General features: G+C 43.2%; 1 protein-coding gene across 1 annotated transcript in view; it reads left to right on the forward strand.

Annotated features, from left to right (window-relative positions):
• Nucleotides 1-498: 498 nt before the first annotated feature.
• The window catches only part of LOC120039782 (zinc finger protein 850-like), a gene marked incomplete at its 3' end in the record, with an annotated part of 248,537 nt that continues 222,932 nt past the window's right edge, over nt 499-26,103 (forward strand). Inside the window, exons 1-3 of the mRNA XM_038985161.1 lie at nt 499-539; nt 4,274-4,296; nt 9,565-10,428. Coding sequence (XP_038841089.1) covers nt 499-539; nt 4,274-4,296; nt 9,565-10,428 — 928 coding nt within the window. The remainder of the gene's footprint in view (nt 540-4,273; nt 4,297-9,564; nt 10,429-26,103) is intronic.

The following is a 26,103-nucleotide window of genomic DNA, read 5'->3' on the forward strand; positions in this document are numbered from 1 at the left end:
ACATGGTAGCAGCACAACATGGTAGCAGCACAACATGGTAGCAGCACAACATGGTACAAACATTATTTGGCACAGACAAGAGCACAAAGGCAAGAAGGTAGAGACAGCAATACATCACACGAAGCAGCCACAACTGTTAGAAAGAGTGTCCATTATTTTTCAGCTTGTTCCCATGGCTACCATGGCTAGCTGCAGCGAACTGAAAAGAGGAGCGACCCAGGGATGTGTGTGCTTTGGGGACCTTTAACAGAATGTGACTGGCAGAACGGGTGTTGTATGTGGAGGATGAGGGCTGCAATAGATATCTTAGATAGGGGTGAGTGAGGCCTAAGAGGGTTTTATAAATAAGGATTAAACCAGTGGGTCTTGCGACTGGTATACAGAGATAACCAGTTTACAGAGGAGTATAGAGTGCCGTGAGGTGTCCTATTAGGAGCATTGGTGGCAAATCTGATGGCCGAATGGTAAAGAACATCTTGCCGCCCAATGTATCCTACCATGACTAAATTCAACCCAACTACATGTGTTTCCACTATCATGTATCCTACCATGACTATATCCAACCCAACTCCATGTGTTGCCACTATCATGTATCCTACCATGACTATATCCAACTCTACTCCATGTGCTGCCACTACCATGTATCCTACCATGACTATATCCAACTCTACTCCATGTGTTGCCACTATCATGTATCCTACCATGACTATATCCAACCCAACTCCATGTGTTGCCACTACCATGTATCCTACCATGACTATATCCAACTCTACTCCATGTGTTGCCACTATCATGTATCCTACCATGACTATATCCAACTCTACTCCATGTGTTGCCACTATCATGTATCCTACCATGACTATATCCAACCCTACTCCATGTGTTGCCACTATCATGTATCCTACCATGACTATATCCAACCCTACTCCATGTGTTGCCACTCATGTATCCTACCATGACTATATCCAACCCTACTCCATGTGTTGCCACTATCATGTATCCTACCATGACTATATCCAACCCAACTCCATGTGTTGCCACTATCATGTATCCTACCATTACTATATCCAACCCAGCTCCATGTGTTTCCACTATCATGTATCCTACCATGACTATATCCAACCCAACTCCATGTGTTGCCACTATCATGTATCCTACCATGACTATATCCAACCCAGCTCCATGTGTTGCTACTATCATGTATCCTACTTGGCTGAAGCTTTGATCCAGTGGAAGAAGTATTGAGGAGCAGGGAGGTTAAAGGTCACTTCGGGATACAGCTGTTACTCGACACTATTCCTAGATAATCCAGTAATGAGAGAAACTGAATAGAATATTTAGGGCCCTATCAAATCCCTTTTCTTTTCTTTTTTTAACCTAATTCCATTTTCTCCATTTAGTTTTTCCAGGTTTCTGATTTGTCCCTGTTTTTCAGTTTTTCTCTCTAAATCACACTGTTAATAGAAAAACAACAACATTGGATGTTCTAAGTCCACAACAATACTTAAACCACATCAGGAGACCACTTTTGAAGTCTGAGAAAAATCTAAGAAATGTTCATTTTTGTGTGTAGATACCCTTGAATTCAAGTGGCACCAGCAAGCGCCTTGCTTGGTTAGTGGTGTCTCTGTAGCACACATGTGATTGCAGAGTCTGCTGAACAAATCACAACTGGATTGATGCAAATAGTCATGATATCATTCTGCCAGGTAGGCATAGACTACTTTGTAGTTAACATTTAATTGACAAGGTTTTGGGGAAAGCTTTTCTATCAACCAGAAGATGGTTGTCATTAGCATAATCGCCCAACAGCTAAACATAATGGTAGACAAATGCACTCAGACAGGGGCATTTCAGGGCTTTTTCCTCTTCAGAAAGTTGAAGGAAAATACAAATCACTTAGGCTAATTTAGACGACTTGCAGGCAGTGGGTTCAGAATAACTATGACATAAAAATGAAAACTCTTTAATCTGTCACCTAATCCTATCTAATGGGCAGGTCAGCCCTGGAGGAAAGTATTGGCTGTAAGAAGTAAGAGAAAACATAACATCTGTTTATTTTTATTAGCTCTCATGACATTGCTTGCAAGAATAAACATTGTAATTAATATTTTTCCAATCTGCGTTACCCACTCCAGTCAGCAGATGGCGATTTGAGTCTTTCAGGTGATGCTGCTTGCGTGACGTATAATCTAGTGGACGGAACTGGAGGCTTCTTCAACAGCGACAAAAGGCTTCTGATTCAACCAACGTGGTGATTTGCTAGCGAACCCAAAAACCGAAACATTGAAGCACTTTGGACCAATCTTGTGTATTTTACTCTTAGTGTTTTGAATATAATTCTGTTTACTTATCTAGTAGTTCATTTAAACGTAATTTGCTTGTTAAATTAGCAAATGTGGTAAATTGATAATGCACTAGGCTAATCGACCGGAGCATGAGTTCACTAAGCTCGACGGAGAAAGAAGCTCTGGTGAAAGGAGAGGAAGAAGCTTTCAGGATGGAGGAAGAGGAAGCTATCACATTGAAAGAAGAAGAGGATGATATTACAGTGAAAGAGGAAGATGGGAAAGAGGTTGTCAAAGTGGAAGAGGAGGAGGTAGAAGCTTTCAGAATCAAAAAGGAGGAAGATGCCATAACATTGAAAGAAGAGAATGTAGTGAAAGAAGAGGAAGAACCTTTTAGAGTAAAAGAGGAAGAGGAGGCTATCTCAATAAAAGAGGAGGAAGACGTTTTGGGAGTGAAAAAGGAGGAGGCTGAAGATCGGATTACAAACAGTGAGTACTGTCTTAAAAACAGGGGCACTATGAAGTTCTTGATTTAATGTATTGTTTTAACGGGGTATTCTAAATCAAATCAAATGTATTTATATAGCCCTTCGTACATCAGCTGATATCTCAAAGTGCTGTACAGAAACCCAGCCTAAAACCCCAAACAGCAAGCAATGCAGGTGTAGAAGCACGGTGGCTAGGAAAAACTCCCTAGAAAGGCCAAAACCTAGGAAGAAACCTAGAGAGGAACCAGGCTATGAGGGGTGGCCAGTCCTCTTCTGGCTGTGCCGGGTGGAGATTATAACAGAACATGGCCAAGATGTTCAAATGTTCATAAATGACCAGCATGGTCAAATAATAATCACAGTAGTTGTCGAGGGTGCAGCAAGTCAGCACCTCAGGAGTAAATGTCAGTTGGCTTTTCATAGCCGATCATTAAGAGTATCTCTACCGCTCCTGCTGTCTCTAGAGAGTTGATGGACTAGAGAGTTGATGGCCAGGTGGACTGGGGACAGCAAGGAGTCATCATGTCAGGTCGTCCTGAGGCATGGTCCTAGAGCTCAGGTCCTCAGAGAGAGAGTAAAAAAGAGATAATTAGAGAGCAGCATAAATACTGGAGGCTGAGAACGGAGGGGTTAGGAGACACTGTGGCCCCATCCGATGATACCCCCGGACAGGGCCAAACAGGAAGGATATAACACCACCCATTTTGCCAAGGCACAGCCCCCACACCACTAGAGGGATATCTTCAACCACCAACTTACCATCCTGAGACAAGGCCGAGTATAGCCCACAAAGATCTCCGCCACGGCACAACCCAAGGGGGGCGCCAACCCAGACAGGAAGATCACGTCAGTGACTCAACCCACTCAAGTGACGCACCCCTCCTAGGGACGGCATGAAAGAGCACCAGTAAGCCAGTGACTTAGCCCCTGTATTAGGGTTAGAGGCAGAGAATCCCAGTGGAGAGAATTGGAATTGACCCTATACATTTGCAACACAAACAATATTTGACAAAATCATGATGGAAAAGGCCATTTTAGACATATTTATGCCTCTTGATTGTAATAGATGGTCATAAGTTTACATCTGTTTGCTGTTCTCGTTCACACAGGAGAGAGACGTGACTATCGTGGATCCTTTGGGGAGCCTCAACAACATCCTGATGCTGACGAGTCAGAGAAGAGTCTCTCCAGATCAGAACACCAGATGGTACAGCTTGGTTTGTTCTAGCATACAGCTTGCTCTATCGGGGTCTGGGCTGGGTTTCTGTAAAGCACTTCATGACAACAATGACATCAGCATCCATAATGATATGTGTCTGTGTCCCCTCTTTATGGTTACCAGGACAACGCTAGCCCTTCCTCCCTCCCGGAGTCCCCGTTTCGTGCCTCTCCCGGTAGCGCCTTACTGCTGGGTATGAAGAGGTTGTCTGTGCTGCTGGTGGACTGCAGGAAAACAACGGGGCTGAGTGGAACTGTGAGAGGAGGAGAAGAGAAGAAAGGATCAGATTTGACACATCAGAGTAAGTGCTGTAGTTTAGTTTGAACAAATACAATAGATCTGCCCACTGGTATCTGTTACCAGGACAACCAGCAGAGTTCTGTTAGTTGACAGGAAGATAGTCTGGTGGATATGGATGTTATGAATATCATAACACTGAAAAAGGATTCTGCCAATGAAAAGAGAGAAACCAATAGACCATATAAAACCTTGATGAAAGTTAGCTTTAGAGAAAAAATGTAAAGATGATCTGATGTAAGGTGCTTGTTTTACAAAAACTTTTCCTTAAAACATTATGGATGTTACATTGTCTGTCCCAGTCAAACCCCCTATCTTTACAAGACTGTTGAACAGACAAACTAAATTCAAGACACTGTTAATTAATTAACTAATACTGGAGGGAAGCTGTGATCAGGCTGCCCACTCAAGAGAAAGCTTCAAACTGTAACCAGTGCCGTCAACCTTGTTCAGGTTATCAATCAACCTACCAGGGTAGTTACAAACAGTACAGAAATTAAATCATCAACATATTTTGATCATATCTTTACTAATGCTGCAGAAATGTGTTTTAAAGCAGTTTCCAGATCCATCAGATGTAGTGATCACAATATAGTAGCCATATCTAGGAAAACCAAAGTTCCAAAGGCTGGGCCTAATATTGTGTACAAGAGGTCATACAATACGTTTTGTAGTGATTCCTATGTTTTTGATGTAAATAATATTTGTTGGTCCGTGGTGTGTAATGATGAGCAACCAGACACTGCCCTTGACACATTTATGAAATTGCTTATCCCAGTTACTAATAAGCATGCACCCGATAAGAAAATGACTGTAAAAACTGTTAAATCCACGTGGATTGATGAGGAATAGAATAATGGTATGGTGTATATGCAGTGGTTCCCAAACGTTTTATAGTCCGATACCCCTTCAAACATTCAACCTCCAGCTGTACCCCCTCTAGCACCAGGGTCAGCGCACTCTCAAGTGTTGTATTTTGCCATCATTGTAAGCCGGTCACACACACACACTATACGATACATTTATTAAACATAAGAATGAGTGTGAGTTTGTCAAAACCCAGCTCTTCCTATTAGAGGTCGACCGATTATGATTTTTCAACGCCGATACCGATTATTGGAGGACAAAAAAAGCCGATACTGATTAATCGGCCAATTTAAAAAAAAAAATATATATACACTGCTCAAAAAAATAAAGGGAACACTTAAACAACACAATGTAACTCCAAGTCAATCACACTTCTGTGAAATCAAACTGTCCACTTAGGAAGCAACACTGATTGACAATAAATTTCACATGCTGTTGTGCAAATGGAATAGACAAAAGGTGGAAATTATAGGCAATTAGCAAGACACCCCCAATAAAGGAGTGATTCTGCAGGTGGTGACCACAGACCACTTCTCAGTTCCTATGCTTCCTGGCTGATGTTTTGGTCACTTTTGAATGCTGGCGGTGCTCTCACTCTAGTGGTAGCATGAGACGGAGTCTACAACCCACAAAAGTGGCTCAGGTAGTGCAGCTCATCCAGGATGGCACATCAATGCGAGCTGTGGCAAGAAGGTTTGCTGTGTCTGTCAGCGTAGTGTCCAGAGCATGGAGGCGCTACCAGGAGACAGGCCAGTACATCAGGAGACGTGGAGGAGGCCGTAGGAGGGCAACAACCCAGCAGCAGGACCGCTACCTCCGCCTTTGTGCAAGGAGGAGCACTGCCAGAGCCCTGCAAAATGACCTCCAGCAGGCCACAAATGTGCATGTGTCAGCATATGGTCTCACAAGGGGTCTGAGGATCTCATCTCATTGACACATTTGTTGGTGCGCCTGGCAGGTATTAACCCTAGTTATTAAAGTTAGTTATTACTTAGTATAACATTATTATTATTAAATATTATTATAACCGAAAGGATGAGAGTAGAATAGATAGAGTAGCGCTTCCAGACACATTCTAAACATGATGGAGTCATAAAGGAAGGCTGTAGCATCTAATGATGAAACATTATGAAGTGTTACAGGAGGACTGTAGCATCTAATGATGAAACATTATGGAGTCTTAAAGGAGGACTGTAGCATGGAGTCTTAAAGGAGGACTGTAGCATCATGAGGTAGTCACCTGGAATGCATTTCAATTAACATGCGTGTCTTTTTAGAAGTTAAGGTGTGGAATTTCTTTCCTTAGAACCTGTTTGGGATAGGGGGCAGTATTTTCACATCCAGGTTGAAAGCGTGCCCAAAGTAATCTGCCTACTACTCAGGCCTACTACTCAGGCCCAGAAGCTAGGATATGCATATAATTGGTAGATTTGGATAGAACACACTCTAAAGTTTCTAAAACTGTTAAAATGTCTGTGAGTATAACAGAACTTATTTGGCAGGTGAAACCCTGAGGACAAACCATCCAGGAGGATTATTTTTTGTTGAGTTGACTCTTTTCAATTGGTTTTGTGTGGCACTTTTCTGTGGCACTTGGTTGCAGTTCCTATTGCTTCCAGTAGATGTCAACAGTCTTTAGAAATTGGTTGATGTTTTTCTTAAGAGAAATGAAGAAGTACGGCTATTCAGAACGAGGGTCCAGCCTAGTGCTCTCTAATGTTTTGATCCGCGCTCCAGGTCACACGCTTCACGTTGTTTTTATCCGGTATTGAACACAGTTTATCCCATCTTAAATTTTAGCGATTATTTACCTTTTAAAATACCTGAAGTGTGATTAGGAAAGTTGTTTGAAATGTTTGGACAGCGTTTACAGGTAACTTATTAAATATTTTGTAGTCATGTTGGGTGAGTTGGAACCGGTGTTCCAAATAAATGGACATTTTGGAGATATAACGACGGAACTAATCGAACAAACGGACCATTTGTGATGTTTATGGGACATATTGGAGTTCCAACAGAAGAAGCTCTTCAAAAGTAAGGCATGAATTATATCGTTATTTCTGACTTTTGTTTTGCGCCTGGCGGGTTGAAATATGATTGTCATGTGTTTGTTTGATGGGGTGCTGTCCTCAGATAATCGCATGGTTTGCTTTTGCCGTAAAGCCTTTTTGAAATATGACACGGTGGCTAGATTAACAAGAAGTTAAACTTTAATTTGGTGTATTGCACTTGTGAATGCATGAAAGTTAAATATTTCTAATAAAAAATATATATATTTCGCGCTCTGCAATTTCACCGGATGTTGTCGAAACGTTCCGCTAGCGGAACCCCTAGCCATAACAGGTTTTAATGTGTTTGAACCAATCAGTTGTGTTGTGACAAGGTAGGGGTGGTATACAGAAAATAGCCCTGTTGGGTAAAAGACGAAGTCCATATTATGTCAAGAACAGCTCAAATAAGCAAAGAGAAACAACAGTCCATCATTACTTTTAGGACCATCACAGGAATGGAAAGCCCAGAGTTACTTCTGATGCATAAGTTCATTAGAGTTACCAGCCTTAGAAATAACAGCCCAAATAAACGCTTCACAAAGTTCAAGCAACAGACATCTCAAAATTATCGGTTCAGAGGAGACTGCGTGAATCAGGCCTTCATGGTCGAATTGCTGCAAAGAAACCGCTACTAAAGGACACCAATAAGAAGAGACTTGCTTGTGCCAAGAAACACGAGCAATGGACATTAGACCGGTGGATATCTGTCCTTGGGTCTGATGAGTCCAAATTTGAGATTTTTGGTTCCGAGCGTCATGTCTTTGTGAGACGCGGAGTAGATGAACAGATGATCTCCGCATGTGTGGTTCCCACCATGAAGCATGGAGGAGATGTGATGGTGTGCGGGTGCTTTGCTGTTGACAATGTCAGTGATTTATTTATTCAAGTCACACTTAACCAGCAAGGCTACCACATCATTCTGCAGCGATACGCCATCCCATCTGGTTTGGGCTTAGTCCCACTATCATTTGTTTTTCAACAGGACAATGACCTTGGTCAACACACCTCCAGGCTGTGTAAGAGCTATTTGACCAAGAAGGAGAGTGATGGAGTGCTGCATCAGATGACCTGGCCTACTCAATCCCCCGACCTCAACCAAATTGAGATGGTTTGGGATGAGTTGGATTGCAGAGTGCAATCATACAAAAGCAGCATACAAGTTCTCAGCATATGTGGGAACTCCTTCACAACTATTGGAAAAGCATTCCAGGTGAAGCTGGTTGAGAGAAAGCCAAGAGTGTGCAAAGCTATCAAGGCAAAGGGTGGCTACTTTTAAAGAATCTAATATATATTTTGATTTGTTTAACACTTGTGGTTACTACATGATTCCATGTGTTTTTTTATAATTTTGATGTCTTCTCTATTATTCTACAATGTAGAAAATAGTAAAAAGAAAGAAAAACCCTTGAATGAGTAGGTGAGTCCTAACTTTTGACTGGTACTGTACATTCAATTCCCTGGCAACAGCTCCAGTGGACATTCCTGCAGTCAGCATGCCATTTGCCCGCTCCCTCAGAGATCTGTGGCATTGTTGTGTGACAAAACTGCACATTTTCGAGTGGCCTTTTATTATCCCCAGCACAAGGTGCACCTGTGTAATAATCAAGCTGTTCAATCAGCTTCTTGATATGCCACACCTGTCAGGAGGATGGATTATCTTGGCAAAGAATAAATGTTAGCTAACAGGGATGTAAAAAAATATTTTTTTATCAGCTCATTAAACATCCAACACTTTACATGTTGAGTTTATATTTTTGTTAATTGTATTAACTATCAGTTTTAGGAACATCTACCCAAAATATTTCACCTTATTTTTTACTTTACCCAAAATATGACATCGGCGATAGTCAAAATTTTGAAAATCTGTGAACATCTATATAAGAAATTGGTCCATTTAAACATCATGTGTCGAACCCTTTCAACAACGGGGAGATGTTACTGATGTGCTTTGTGTCTTCGACGTAAAAACAAGTTTTGGACTATCACACAAAATTACCTATTTAGTTATTTTATGTTTAAGGAAGTTTGTAGGTCACATTCTGTATCATACAACTATGAAGGTTATATATTTAGAACCACCTGCTGATAGGAATCCAGCGATGTTAGTGTCATAAAACTGTCTAGTTTTTTTGTGTTCTGACTTGTAAAACAGGATGAATAAAATAAGTAATGTAAACATATCAGTAATTACCAGGATGCTCTGCAACATTTGTTTTAAAATCACACAAAGATTGTTAAATCTGGCCTCAGGTTATTGAGAGATCTGATTCAGGATTTACCCTCGTAGCAAGGTTGTTTTATCATGTGGAGGTTTCATTCAGGTCTCAATTTTTTTTAAACACTGTCTTTGGCAGGAGAAAGACCAGACTCAGAGGAACCAGAGCCAGGGACGTCCAAACCAGTAAGACGACACCAGTGCTCCCACTGTAGAAAGGGTTGTAACCGGTTATGGGACCTGAAACAACACGAGAGAATTCACACAGAGAAGCCTTATCACCGCTCACAGTGCGGAAAGAGTTTCAACCTGCCGGGGGAGCTGAAATGGCATGAGAGAATACACACAGGGGAGAAGCCTTACCACTGCTCCCAATGTGGAAAGGGTTTCAGCGAGGCGGCGAAGGTGAAACGGCATGAGAGAATACACACAGGGGAGAAGCCTTACCACTGCTCCCAGTGTGCAAAGAGTTTTAACGATTTAGGGAACCTGAAAAACCATGAGAGAATGCACACAGGGGAGAAGCCTTACCACTGCTCCCAGTGTGGAAGGGGTTTCAGCGAGGCGGCGAAGCTGAAACGGCATGAAGGAATACACACAAGGGAGAAGCCTTACCACTGCTCCCAGTGTGGAAAGGGTTTCAACCGGCCGGGGGAGCTGAAATGGCATGAGAGAATGCACACAGGGGAGAAGCCTTATCATTGCTCCCAGTGTGGAAAGGGTTTCAACCGGCCTGCGGATCTGAAACGGCATGAGAGAATACACACAGGGGAGAAGCCTTACCACTGCTCCCAGTGTGGAAAGAGTTTTAACGATTTAGGGAACCTGAAAAAACATGAGAGAATGCACACAGGGGAGAAGCCTTACCACTGCTCCCAGTGCGGAAAGAGTTTTAACGATTTAGGGAACCTGAAAAAACATGAGAGAATACACACAGGGGAGAAGCCTTACCACTGCTCCCAGTGCGGAAAGAGTTTTAACGATTTAGGGAACCTGAAAAAACATGAGAGAATGCACACAGGGGAGAAGCCTTACCACTGCTCCCAGTGCGGAAAGAGTTTCAACCAGCTGGGGGAGCTGAAATGGCATGAAAGAATACACACAGGGGACTTGCTGTCTTATATTGTTGACTGCTAATGATTACCTGTTTTTACCATATGAACTTGAATTGTACAAAGTATACTAAAACATATATTTGTATGTTTTTATTAGAAAACATGAATTGAATATGGAGTTTGAATATAGAGTAGGTCAGATTCCTTCTGTTTTAAATGGTCCTTTTTTAAACTCTGACACTGTGTGTGTGTCAATCTGTGTGTCATTCCTCCAGCACTACAGATAATCAAGTGTTATTTGGATGTGATGCATTTGTTCCGTTGTTTACATTTGCAATGTTGGCCCACTGATGATTTAATGAAAGGAAAATGTTCACAGACTCTGTAATGCAAAATGTTAATTGTATGTGTCCACATATCTGAGTATGTGACTTGTGGCGGATGAATCGGAATTAGTTGGTTAACATAGATAATTAAGATGTCTTATCAGCATAATATGCTGATGTGATATACTTGTTATTAGAATGTACCCCTTCGGACTCTGGTGTTGGCAGTTGCACTTCTTCCCTCAGCTGGGGCTCAGTCACCTGGGGCCCAGAGAGGGGAGAGGTCAGGCTTGTCTTTTACATGTCCCTGGTGCTATGCAGAATATCAGGAAGGGAAGAGGACAGGAGGGAACATTGTCTTCATATGTGAATGTATCTGTTAAACTATGTGAAGGGATGGTGTGATTAATGGGGAACCAATTACTGGTTTCCACAATGTCTGCGCAAGTCACTCCCTCCTTTGGCATTGGGGGGAGGTGTATGGCAGTGTCTGGAACCATAGTATGTCCTCTCTGATGTTGCACTTATCCTGGGATAGTGTATGACCTAGAGGCTCACACCCCTCAGTGAGCTTGTCCAGGAGTGGGAGTGGATCTTTGCTATAAAAGATCTCAGTAGCCATTGTGTTGCCACTCTCAACGGTTCATTAGAAATAGTGAATTGTTGAAAGTCATTGCAAAGATCTTATTATTAAAGATGTAGTTTAAGTATAACTCTGATTGGTGTGTGAAGTTTGTCTCTCCTCATTTGGTAATAAAGAAATGAACCACCACAGACTAACCTTGTGAAACTGTTCTATTATAATCTCCTGTTCTTGGGAGTATCATCCAGTGTTGCAAACCAGCTGCACCTGTGTCCTTGTATGAATAAAGTCCCTCCCAGGAACAGGAAACTATAAAGATATGTGCTCATCACCCAATGCTTCAGGAATTCAGACTGTCTACACTGCACTGTGTAACTCTGTTATTCTCTCTGAGCTCAGAAATAAAGAATCTTGGTTTGACTTGGACTCCAGCGGATCCTTATTTTATAATATCCACCACAACTCTCCCACAGATTGCTGTTTATCATTGTCTCAGTGAAGAGTTCTTCGTTTTACTTTCCTGGGGGCATTTACAAGCAACCCACTGGTTGAATAAACGTTGTTTCCACGTCATTTCAACAAAACAAATCCATGTGATGATGTTTGATCAATGTGGGAAACTGATTGGATTTGTAAAAAGCCATGAACATCAGGTATTTTTTATTTTTCACCGAACTGGCAACCTAAATCCAATGACAGGTGACATTTTGTGTTGATTTAATGTTGAATCCACTTTTGTTGACGACTCAAAGAAATGTAAATAGAAACTAGACGTTCAACACGTCTGTGCCCAGTGGGCTGGTTTGAATACGTGCTGTTGGATCAATATCCACCTTAGTAGCTAAGTTTCCATGCAATTTGTGCCAGATTTCCATGTGAATATTCTCAAATCTGCATAAAACAGTAAACACATTTTCCCACCAGAAATGTTTGCATCAAACTGACTTATTGTGGATAAAAGGCTTTGCGTTATGGCGTAGTGCACAAGAAGAATAACGTTTGCTGTTAAATTCCCATGTACCGAATGAAAAATACAAGTTAAATTGGTTTCCATCACATTTTCAACTCCACTGATGGTTTTAAAAACTTGCGTAAAATAGAAAACGTGCTCTTGTCCCGTGCACTGTAGCCTGCAGCTTACATATACAGTGATGGTAGGCTACCTACATGATGAGATTATTATGGATAAGAGAGATATTATTTTATTATGCAGTTTCACCACCCTGTGAAGTTCATAACTTATTTCATCTGTAGCCTAATAAACTACATGGGTTCCCAAATCGTAGAGGGAGGACCACACAACATATCATCACGTGACTCCAAGTTAACTTTGATATGATGGTTATTATATAAATATTTGTGGATAAAGGAGTTTCCACCGCCATTTCTCGCTCATACGTTTTTACTGACACAAAAAGACCCCACCATGTCAATTAAACTAGCAAATTGTCTGTCTGCATTTATAAAATTGTACAGGCATATCCTGTTTCCATCAGCCCCGTCATTACTTTAGAAATGGTTGGATTAATATCCACCTTCATGATATGGATGAAGCCTGATTTGGAATGTCTGAGTAGTTTTATCTGATGTCATAATACACTCCTCTGATAGTCAAGTGATATTTAGAATGTCTGAGTAGTTCTATATGATGTCATAATACACTCCTCTGATAATCAAGTGATATTTAGAATGTCTGAGTAGTTCTATCTGATGTCATAATACACTCCTCTGATAATCAAGTGATATTTAGAATGTCTGAGTAGTTCCTGCTGGCTTCATAGTTTACTCCTCTGATAACCAAGTGATATTTAGATGTGATACATTTGCTCCATTGTTTCCATTTGACGTCAGGAAGAGAATGGGCTGATCTTGGTGGTGCTATTCTATAGGTACGGCTGTCTAATATGAATGTTCAATACACACAATAGGTTTGATTGGTAGCCAGTTAGCTAACTGCTACGTCTTTGTCCACACAGCAGCTAGCTATCAACAAAGTAAAAATGCCCTCCAGGCCTGGTGGTGGCAGCAGTGTACTACAACCACTGTTTACCGGAGCTTCCTGAGGGGAAAATAATTAGGCTGTATTTTGCTTGATTAACCATCCAAAATGTTATGTGAGTAAAGTCATACCTTATAAAAACTCACAACAGATGTGATGGAAACAGGTTCTCAGAAGACTGAGGTGGGTTTTAACTTTTTACCTGAGCTTTGCTCCTTTCATATTTCTTTTGATCCTGACAAACTCCCCAGTCCCTGCCGGTGACAAGCATACCCATAACATGATGCTGCCACCACAATGCTTATTGTGTGGTGAATGTGTGGTCTATCTCCAGGTCATCAGACTGATAAATAGTCACCTCTAGCCGGCCTCCGCCCAGTACCCTGCCCTGAACTTTAGTCACTGTTACTAGCCATCTACCACCCAGTACTCCACCCTGTATTCTAGTCAAGGCTCATCCTATATAACTACTGCTGTTCACACCTTTCCTATTAAAATACGCTCCAAAATGTCTCTACACACCATCATATACATTGTAAACAAACTGTATAATTATATTCCGGACTCTGACATTGCTCGGTCTACTATTTCTCAATATTTCTTCATCCTTAAAAGAAATTGTGGGGATTTGCATGTATTGTTCTGTTAGATATTACTGCACTGTGTCACTACACCTAAAAGAGAGGCCCATTATCAGCAACCATCACTCCTGTGTTCCAATGGCACTTTGTGTTACCTAATACAAGTTTATAATTTTAAAAGGCGAATTGCTCCATTTTGAGCCTGTAATCAAACCCACAAATGCTGATGCTCCAGACACTCAACTGGTCTAAAGAAGGCCAGTTTTATTGCTTCTTTAAATCAGCATAACAGTTTTCAGCGGTGCTAACATAATTGCAAAAGGGTTTTCTAATGATCAATTAGCCTTTTAAAATTATAAACTTGTATTAGGTAACACAAAGTGCCATTGGAACACAGGAGTGATGGTTGCTGATAATGGGCCTCTGTACGCTTATGTAGATATTCCATAAAACAATCTGCAATTTCCAGCTACAACAGTCATTTACAACATTAACAATGTCTACACTGTATTTCTGATCAATTTGATGTTATTTTATTGGGAAAAAAATTTGCCTTTCTTTCAAAAACAAGGACATTTCTAAGTGACCCCAAACTTTTCAACGGTAGTGTATATATAGAAATACACGTTTAAAACTTGTACCAATTGATTGGTCGAAAGAACAAGTGACTAAGTCAAACAAGATGTTTATTAGTCTGTGACAGCCCTACTAGTAAAAGATACCAGTCCATCTTCATGTCAACTAACAGAACTATGCTGGTTGTCCTGGTAACAGATACCAGTGGGCAGATCTATTGTATTTGTTCAAACTACAGCACTTACTTTGATGAGTCAAATCTGATCCTTTCGTCTCTTCTCCTCCTCTCACAGTTCCACTCAGACCTGTTGTTTTCCTGCAGTCCACCAGCTGCACAGACAACCTCTTCATACCCAGCAGTAAGGTGCTACCGGGAGAGGCATGACATGGGGACTCCGGGAGGGTGGAAGGGCTAGCGTTGTCCTGGTAACCACAAAGAGGGGACACAGACACATATCATTATGGATGCTGATGTCACTGTTGTCATAAAGTGCCTTACAGAAACCCAGACCCCGATAGAGCAAGATGTATGCTAGACCAAACCAAGCTGTACCATCTGGTGTTCTGATCTGGAGAGACTCTTCTCTTCCTCGTCAGCAGGATGTTGTTGAGGCTCCCCAGAGGATCCACGATAGTCATGTCTCTCTCCTGTGTGAATGAGAACATTAAACAGACGGTAAACTTATGACCATCTATTGCAAATACAGAGTGTTACAAGAGGCATGAATATATGGCTAAAAGGGGCCTAAATTAGACACTTTAATTATGCTTTTTTTGTGATCAGTGGTATAAAATACTTTAAAGTACGATTTAAGTAGTTTTTCAGGGAATCTGTACTTTACTATTTTTGACTAATTTTACTTTTACTTAACTATATTCCTAAAGAAAATGATGTGCTTTTTACTCCATACATTTTCCCGGACACCCAAAAGTACTCATTACATTTTGAAGGCTTAGCTGGACAGGAAAATGGTCCAATTCACGCACTAATCAAGAGAACATCCCTGGTAATCATCACTGCCTCTGATCTGGCAGACTCACTAAACACACGTTTCAATTGTAGATTGTCTGAGAGCTGGAGTGTGTCCCTGGCTATCCGTAAATAAAAAAAATAGAAAATGGCACCATCTGGTTTGTTTAATATAAGGAATTTGAAATTATTTATATACTTTTACTTTTGGTACTTCAGTATATTTGTGACTTTTACTCAGGAAGTATTTTACTAGGTGACTCACTTTTACTTGAGTAATTATCTATTCAGGTATCTGTACTTTTACTCAAGTATGACAATTGCGTACTTTTCCCACCACTGTGATGCAAATGTTAAAGGGCCATTCCACAAAATGGGTGCATTTTGCGTCCCTTTGATATTTTAAGTAGAAATGATGCACTGATTATTATTTTTTAAAAGCCTGTTATATTAGAATAAGTGCACTTTAATATAGACCACATAGAGAATTCAATAAATACAATTTTGAAGTGCACAAAATATATGTACCAATGGCAGATTGCCCCTTAAACAATTCCTACAGAACTGAACAACATATTAAAGTGCAGGTATTCAGTATAATGCCCCTTAAAAAACACAGTTCAACAACTGCATAGTTTGTGTCCCTGTTTTTAAGACAGTACTCACTGGAGTTAATCGGATCTTCAGCCTCCCTTTTCACTCCCAAAACGTCTTCCTCCTCTTTTATTGAGATAGCCTCCTCTTTTACTCGAAAAGGTTCTTCCTCTTCTTTCAATTTTACGGCATCTTCCTCCTTTTTGATTCTGAAAGCTTCTACCTCTTTTTCCACTTTGACAACCTCTTTCCCATCTTCCTCTTTCACTGTAATATCATCCTCTTGTTTCTCCATTTTCATTCTTCAAGCCTCTTTGCCTCCTTTCACCAGGGTTTCTTTCTCCGTCTAGATTTGTGCGTTTATGCTCCGGGAAATTAACCTAGTGCAGTATCAATGTATCACATTGCTAATTTAACAAGCAAATTACGTTTATAAATGAACCAGTAGATAGGTACACAGAATTATGTTCGAAACACTAAGAGTAATATACACAAGAATGGTCTAAAGAGTTCACCGCGTGGTTAAACCAGAAGCCTTTTGTCGCTGTTGAAGAAGCCTCCTGTCCCGTCCACGAGATTATACGTCACGCAAGAAGCATCACCTGAAAAACTCGCCTTCTGCTGACTGGAGTGGGTAACGCAGTTTGGAAACAATAGTTACTACACTTTTGTATTGGAAAGAACGTCATAATAATTTAACAATAAACTGATATATTTTCTCTTACGTCTTACAAATAATACCGTCCTGTAAACAGACGTAGAAGCTTAATAGTGTAATAATAATAGCGACCCTGGGCTTATAATCGCGGAAATCGACCCTGCCGCACGAGCATGCTTTTGCGGCACAGTCGATAGCGCGCCGGACCTCGGGCAAGAAGGTCGAGGGTTCGAGATCTGCTGCCTACTGTTTCATTACAATATGAATATGTAAATGTTGAATAAATACTTATATGATTAGGTGGTGTTTTAATACACATTTGCTCTGTTCATTTTTTACATTCGTTTTTATTTAGATGTGACGGTACTATTCCCTTAAAGCTACGCTCTTTAAGATACAAATCATCCTGTAAACCAGGGGTGGGCAACTCCAGTCCTCGGGGCCTGATTGATGTCACACTTTTTCTCCCTCCCTAGCAAACACAGCTGATTAATCAAATTGCATTCTAAACTGAAGATCATGAATTGTTGATTATTGGAGTCAGGTGTGTTAGCTGGGGCAAAACTGTGACACTAATCAGGCCCTCGAGGACTGGAATTTCCCAACCCCGCTGTAAACAATAGAGCAAATGCATCACATTCAAATAGCACTTGATTATCTGTAGTGCTTTACACTGAGTCTACAAAACATTAAGAACACCTGCTCCTTCCATGACTTAGACTGACCAGGTGAATTCAGGTGAAAGCTATGATCCCTTACTGATGTCACAAGTTAAATCCACTTCAATCAGTGTAGATGAAAGGGAGGAGATGAGTTAAATAAGGATTTGTAAGCCTCGAGACAACTGAGACATGGATTGTGTATGTGTATCATTCAGAGGGTGAATGGGGAAGACAAAATATTGAAGTGTCTTTGAACGGGGGATGGCAGTAGGTGCCAGGTGCACCGGTTTGTGTCAAGAACTGCAAAATTGCTGGGTTTTTCCAGCTCAACAGTTTCCCATGTGTACTAAGAGTGGTCCACCATCCTAACAGTGCCGTTTAAGATGAGGCAGAACGATTTGTTTTTTTATGAGCATGGCCTTATTTCTATTACAGCATATTAGATGACTGTCATTCATATTCCGTTCACCCTGTTCAATGTAACAGCAATAGGTTTCGGCTACTACATGATACAAGAATTTTCCCTATACCTATCATGAGGTTGCTACAACCTAGCCTATGAATGAAAGTTTAGAATGTAGGTGCACACAGGTCGAGATACGTTTTTTAGGTGACAGACAGTGACACATGGACAGACAGTCGTGAAGACATCACCAACTAATTATCATGGTCCAAACACACCAAGACAGTCGTGAAGAGGGCACGACAACAAGTTTTCCACCTCGGGAGACTGAAAAGATTTGGCATGGGTCCCCAGATCCTCAAAAAGTTCTACAGCTGCACCATCGATAGCATCCTGACCGGTTGCATCACCGCCTGGTATGGCAACTGCTCGGCATCTGACCGTAATGCACTACAGAGGGTAGTGAACATCACTGGGGCCAAGCTTCCTGCCATCCAGGACCTATATAAAGAAAGAGCCAAAAATTGTCAGTCACCCAAGTCATAGACTGTTTTCTCTGCTCCCGCACGTCAAGCGGTACCGGAGCACCAAGTCTAGAACCAAAAGGCTCCTTAATAGCTTCTACCCCCAAGCCATAAGACTGCTGAACAATTAATCAATGGCCACCCGGACTATTTACATTGACCCCACCTCCATTTGTTTTGTACACAGCTGCTAGTTGCTGTTTATTATCTATGAAATGTCACTTCACCCCTACCTACATGTACAAATTACCTCGACTAACCTGTACCCCCGCACATTGACTCGGTACCAGTACCCCCTGTATATAGCCTTGTTATTGTTATTTTATTGTGTTACTTTTTATTATTTTTTACTTTTGGTCATTTGCCAATTTTCTTAACTCTTCTTGAACTGTACTCTTAGTTAAGGGCTTGTAAGTAAGCAATTCACTGTAAGGTCTACACTTGTTGTATTCGGCGCATTTGACAAATAAAGTTTGATTTTATTTGACAAATTCAGGTATGTTTATCCCGTTTTTTTCTGTTTAAGAAACGTTTGTCTCTAGAGAGTTGAAAACAGCAGGTCTGGGATAGGTAGCACCTCCGGTGAACAGGTCAGGGTTCCATAGCCGCAGGCAGAACAGTTGAAACTGGAGCAGCAGCACGGCCAGCTGGACTGGGGACAGCAAGGAGTCATCATGCCAGGTAGTCCTGAGGCATGGTCCTAGGGCTCAGGTCCTCCGAGAAAGAGAAAGAAAGAAAGAGAGAATTCGAGAGAGCATACTTAAATTCACACAGGACACCGGATAAGACAGGAGAAATACTCCAGATATAACAGACGACCCCAGCCCCCCGACACATAAACTACTGCAGCATAAATACTGGAGGCTGAGACAAGAGGGGTCAGGAGACACTGTGGCCCCATCCGATGATACCCCCGGACAGGGCCAAACAGGCAGGATATAACCCCACCCACTTTGCCAATGCACAGCCCCCACACCACTAGAGGGATATCTTCAACCACCAACTTACCATCCTGAGACAAGGCCGAGTATAGCCCACAAAGATCTTCGCCATGGCACAACCCAATGGGGGGTGCCAACCCATGAATACGGCTGCACAGTATTGTCTCTTCTCGATGGCGGTTATGATATCGTTTAGTACCTTGAGCGGGGTTGAGGTGCACCCATGACCAGCTCGGAAACCACATTGCACAGCGGAGAAGGTTCATGCTGAAAGAGCTCTGATAGGTTGGAGGATGTCCTCCGGAAGTTGTCATAATTACTGTTTAAGTCTATGGAAGCCTTGAGAACCATGAGCCTCCTAGGTTTTGTATTGAAGTCAATGTACCCAGAGGAGGACGCAAAATATATGTTTTATTCAATTATTTGGTGATGTGATTATATTTAGTATAGTTTTATCCAAAAATGATTTTATTTGAATGTTTTACCAATTTATTTTTTTCTGAAACTCACTGAAAATCCCTTCCCACAATTATGTCATGTTGGCTCGATGTCCTTTGGGTGCAGTGGAGGCTTCTCAGAGGAGGAAGGGGAAGAACATCCTTCTCTGACCAGCCTCCACTGCACCCAAAGGACATCCAGCCAACATGACACAATTGTGGGAAGCATTGGAGTCAACATGTGCCAGCATCCCTGTGGAAGGCTTTGGACACTTTGAAGAGTTCATGCCCCAACAAATTGAGGCTCTTCTGAGGGAAAAGGAGGAGGTTCCTAGTCCATATTAGGACGTTTATTTCTCTCCAAATGTTTGGTATGATCAGTGTATATATATATAAAGAAAATATTGCATGACCAAAAGCACAATTCTATTTTTGTAAAAATGAGACAAGAGTACGAGCATATGTGTGTTCTCTCATGAACTTTAAGTAGCCTGTATTTGATGTGATATACTCCTTTCGAGACAGGATTGTGTCACGGCACAGATCTGGCGAAGTGGACCAAAACATTTCTGCAGCATTGAAGGTCTCCATCATCTTAACAGGAAGAAATTTGAAACCACCAAGACCCTTCCTACTGCTGGCTGCCCGGCCAAACTGAACAATCGGGGGAGAAGGGCCTTGGTCAGGGAGGTAACCAAGAACCCAATGGTCACTCTGACAGAGCTCCTCTGTGGAGATGGGAGAACCTTCCAGAAGGACAACCATCTCTGCATCACTCCACCAAGCAGGACGTTATGGTAGAGTTGCCAGACGGAAGCCACTCCTCAGTAAAAGACACATGAAAGCCAGCTTGGAGTTTGCCAAAAGGCACCTAAAGGACTATCAGAACATGAGTAACAAAATTCTCTGGTCTGATGAATGCCAAGGGTCACGTCTGGAGGAAACCTGGCACCATTCCTACGGTGAAGCATGGGGTTGGCAGCATCATGCTGTGGGGATGTTTTTCAGCGGCATGGACTGGGAGACTCGTCAGGTTCGAGGGAAAAATGAACGGAGCAAAATACAGAGAGATAATTTTTGAAAACTTGCTCCAGAGCACTCAGGACCTCAGACTGGGGCAAAGGTTAACCTTCCAATAGGACAACGACCCTACGCACAAAGCCAAGACAATGCAGGAGTGGCTTTGGGAGATGTCTCTGAATGTCCTTGAGGGGCCCAGCCAGAGCCCGGATTTGAACCCGATTTAACATCTCTGGAGAGACCTGAAAATAGCTTTGTAGTGACACTCCCCATCCAACCTGACAGAGTTTGAGAGGATCTGCAGAGAAGAATGGGAGAAACATAAGGCTCCTGCTTCTGCTGTCCTCAAGGGCAAATTGACAGATTTTTCACCTAGTTGTCTTTGGGATTCAAACCAGAGATCTTTCGGTTACTGGCCCAACACTAGTAACCGCTAGGCTACCTGCAGCAGGAGCCCCATGTTGACAGGAGAGCCCACCTTTATTTTTCCCTCATTATGAACATTCATATTGGTCAACAGTCAACCTATTGTGTGTATTGAACATTAATATTGGACTGTAGCTGCTAGCTAACTGGCTACTGATCAACCTATTGTGTGTATTGAACATTCATATTGGACTGTAGCAGCTAGCTATCTGGCTACCGATCAACCTATTGTGTGGATTGAACATTCATATTGAACTGTAGCAGCTAGCTAACTGGCTACCGATCAACCTATTGTGTGTATTGAACATTCATATTGGACTGTAGCAGCTAGCTAACTGGCTACTGATCAACCTATTGTGTGTATTGAACATTCATATTGGACAGCCTTACCTATATAGTAGCACCACCACCCATCAGCCCATTCTCTTCTTGACGTCAAAGCTGCAGTGTATTGTTGGTATAGTTTTTGATGAATAATAATTCAAATTGTGAAAATAGAAGTGTACAATATATATATATATATATATATATATTTAATCAACTTTAAGATACTGTTTGCCTCTATGCAGATGTAGAAGCTTAATAGGAATATACATTATCAATAAATAGTTGATTGTTCTTTTTTACATCATACTAAGAATACTGAGCCACAACCTGTAAATGTGACCATACTATTCCTTTAAAGCCCCACTAAGATGTCACCATACTATTCCTTTAAAGCCCCTCTGTCAGATATAAATCATCAGAGTGGGAAACCAACTGACATGGAAACAATGGAGCAAATTGATCACTATCAGAGTGTATTATGACATCAGATAGAACTACTCAGACTTTCCAAATCAGGCTTCATCCATATCATGAAGGTGGACATTGATCCAACCATTTCAAAAGTAATGACCGGGCTGACGGAAAAAGGATATACCTGTACACTTTTATTAATGCAGATAGACAATTTGTTAGTTTGTTTGACATGGTGGGGTCTTTTTGTGTCAGTAAAAATGTATGAGAAAGAAATGGCGGTGGAAACTCATTTATCCACAAATATTTATATACTAACCATCACATCTTATTTAACTTGGAGTCACGTGATGTCACGCCCTGGCCTTAGTATTATTTGTTTTCTTTATTATTTTAGTTAGGTCAGGGTGTGACATGGGGTATGTTTGTGTTTTTGGGTGTTTATATGGAAAAGGGGGTGTTGGTTTTAGTGTATGGGTTTGTGTTGAGTGTATGTGTCTAGGTATGTCTATGGTTGAGTGTAGGTGTTTAGGAAAGTCTATGGTTGCCTGATTTGGTTCTCAATCAGAGACAGCTGGTTATTGTTGTCTCTGATTGGGAGCCATATTTAAGGTAGCCATAGGCTTTAGTTGTTTGTGGGTAATTGTCTATGTGTAGTGTTTGTGTCAGCACTATCTTTCTATATAGCTTCACGGTCGTCTGTTTGTTATTTTGTTAGTTTGTGTTTAGTGTTCGTTTCTTGGTTTTTCTCTCTTCTAAATAAAGGAAGATGCTCTTTTCACGCGCTGCGCCTTGGTCCTCACTCTCTACCTTTGACGGTCGTGACAGAATTACCCACCAAACCCGGATCAAGCAGCGTGACAAGCGGCAACAGGAGCAAGGCATCAAGGATTCTTGGACATGGGAGGAGATATTGGATGGAAAGGGACCTTGGGCACAACCGGGAGAATATCGCCTCCCTCGTGAAGAGCTGGAGGCAGCGAAAGCCGAGAGGAGGCGATATGAGGAGGCAGCACGGAGGCAAGGCTGGAAGCCCGTGAGTACTACCCAAAAATTTATTGGGGGGTGGGGGGCTAAGAGGTAGTGGGCCAAGGGCAGGTAGGAGACCTGCGCCCACTTCCCAGGCTAACCGTGGAGAGCGGGAGTACGGGCAGACGCCGTGTTACGCAGTAGAGCGCACGGTGTCTCCTGTACGTGTGCATAGCCCGGTGCGGGTTATTCCACCTCCCCGCACTGGTAGGGCTAGATTGAGCATTGAGCCAGGTGTCATGAGGCCGGCTCAACGCGTCTGGTCTCCAGTGCGTCTTCTCGGGCCGGCTTACATGGCACCAGCCTTACGCATGGTGTCCCCGGTTCGCCTACATAGCCCGGTGCGGGTTATTCCACCTCCCCGCACTGGTCGGGCGACGGGGAGCATTCAACCAGGTAAGGTTGGGCAGGCTCGGTGCTCAAGGGAGCCAGTACGCCTGCACGGTCCGGTATTTCTGGCGCCACCTCCCCGCCCCAGTCCAGTTCCACCAGTGCCTACACCTCGCACCAGGCTTCCAGTGTGTCTCCAGAGCCCTGTTCCTCCTCCACGCACTCGTCCAATGGTGCGTGTCTCCAGCCCATTACCACCAGTGCCTACGCCACGCACCAAGCCTCCTGTGCGTCTCCAGAGTCCTGTGCATCCTGTTGCTGCTCCCCGCACTAGCCTTGAAGTGCGTGTCCCCAGCCCGGTACCACCAGTGCCGGCACCACGCACTAGGCCTAATGTGCGTATCCAGGGTCCAGTATGCCCTGTTCCTTCTCCCCGCACTAGCCTGAAGGTGCGTGTCCTTAGCCCGGTGCCTCCAGTTCCGGCACCACGCACCAGGTCTACAGTGTGCCTTATCCGGCCAGAGCCATCCGTCTCCCCAGCGCCATCTGAGCCATCCGTCTCCCCAGCGCCATCTGAGCCATCCGTCTCCCCAGCGCCATCTGAGCCATCCGTCTCCCCAGCGCCATCTGAGCCATCCGTCTCCCCAGCGCCATCTGAGCCATCCGTCTCCCCAGCGCCATCTGAGCCATCCGAGCCAGCCGCCCGTCTGTCCCGAGCCGTCAGAGCCGATCGTCAGTCAGGAGCCGCTAGAGCCATTCGTCAGTCAGGATCTGCCAGAGCCGCCAACCAGACAGGATCTGCCAGAGCCGCCGACCAGACAGGATCTGCCAGAGCCGCCGACCAGACAGGATCTGCCAGAGCCGCCAACCAGACAGGATCTGCCAGAGCCTCCAACCAGACAGGATCTGCCAGAGCCGCCAGCGAGCCATGAGCGTCCAGAGCCGCCCGCGAGCCATGAGCGTCCAGAGCCGCCAGCGAGCCATGAGCGTCCAGAGCCGCCAGCGAGCCATGAGCGTCCAGAGCCGCCAGCCAGCCATGAGCGTCCAGAGCCGCCCGCCAGCCATGAGCGTCCAGAGCCGCCCGCCAGCCATGAGCGTCCAGAGCCGCCCGCCAGCCATGAGCGTCCAGAGCCGCCAGCCAGCCATGAGCGTCCAGAGCCGCCCGCCAGCCATGAGCGTCCAGAGCCGCCCGCCAGCCATGAGCGGCCAGAGCCGCCCGCCAGCCATGGGCGGCCAGAGCCGCCCGCCAGCCATGGGCGGCCAGAGTCGCCCGCCAGCCATGGGCGGCCAGAGTCGCCCGCCAGCCATGAGCGGCCAGAATCGGCCGCCAGCCAGGTTCGGCTGAATCCGCCAGTCAGCCAGGATCTACCAGAGACACCGAAGCGGATATTGACAATGCTAGAGTTGGGGCCACGTCCCGCACCCGAGCCGCAGCCATATTAGGGCCCACCCCGGACCCTCCCTTTCTATGTCAGGTTTTGCGGCCGGAGTCCGCACCTTTTGGGGGGGGTACTGTCACGCCCTGGCCTTAGTATTATTTGTTTTCTTTATTATTTTAGTTAGGTCAGGGTGTGACATGGGGTATGTTTGTGTTTTTGGGTGTTTATATGGAAAAGGGGGTGTTGGTTTTAGTGTATGGGTTTGTGTTGAGTGTATGTGTCTAGGTATGTCTATGGTTGAGTGTAGGTGTTTAGGAAAGTCTATGGTTGCCTGATTTGGTTCTCAATCAGAGACAGCTGGTTATTGTTGTCTCTGATTGGGAGCCATATTTAAGGTAGCCATAGGCTTTAGTTGTTTGTGGGTAATTGTCTATGTGTAGTGTTTGTGTCAGCACTATCTTTCTATATAGCTTCACGGTCGTCTGTTTGTTATTTTGTTAGTTTGTGTTTAGTGTTCGTTTCTTGGTTTTTCTCTCTTCTAAATAAAGGAAGATGTTCTTTTCACGCGCTGCGCCTTGGTCCTCACTCTCTACCTTTGACGGTCGTGACACGTGATGATATGTTGTGTGGTCCTCCCTCTACGACTTGGGAAACCATGCAGTTTATTAGGCTACAGATGACATAAGTTATGAACTTCACAGGGTGGTGAAACTGCATGTGATGAGCTTGATGCTCCTTTCCAATACATTTTGATGGTCTTATTCTGGTGACATGATGATTGATGCTTGGTTGCCGTTTGACAAATAAAATAATATCTCTCTCATCCATAATAATCTCATGTAGATAGCCTACCAGCACTGTATATGTGAGCTGCAGGCTACAGTGCACGGGACAAGAGCACGTTTTCTATTTTACACACGTTTGTAAAACCATCAGGAGAGTTGTAAATGTGATGGAAACCAATTTAACTTGTATTTTTCATTCGGTACATGGGAATTTAACAGCAAACGTTATTCTTCTTGTGCACTACGTCATAACGCAAAGCCTTTTATCCGCAATAAGTCTGTTTGATGCAAACATTTCTGATGGGAAAATGTGTATATTGTTTTATGCAGATTTGAGAATATTCACATGGAAATCTGGCACAAATTGCATGGAAACTTAGCAACGAAGGTGGATATTGATCCAACACCTGCCACGTATTCAAACCAGCCCACTGGGCACAGACGTGTTGAACGTCTAGTTTCTATTTACATTTCTTTGAGTCCTCAACTAAAGTGGATTCAACATGAAATCAACACAAAATGTCACCTGTCATTGGATTTGGGTTGCCAGTTCGGTGAAAAATAAAAAATACCTGATGTTCATGGCTTTTTACAAATCCAATCAGTTTTCCACATTAATCAAACATCATCACATGGATTTGTTTTGTTTAAATGACGTGGAA

Source organism: Salvelinus namaycush, unplaced genomic scaffold (assembly GCF_016432855.1).
Source record: "Salvelinus namaycush isolate Seneca unplaced genomic scaffold, SaNama_1.0 Scaffold3, whole genome shotgun sequence".
NCBI lineage: Eukaryota > Metazoa > Chordata > Actinopteri > Salmoniformes > Salmonidae > Salvelinus > Salvelinus namaycush.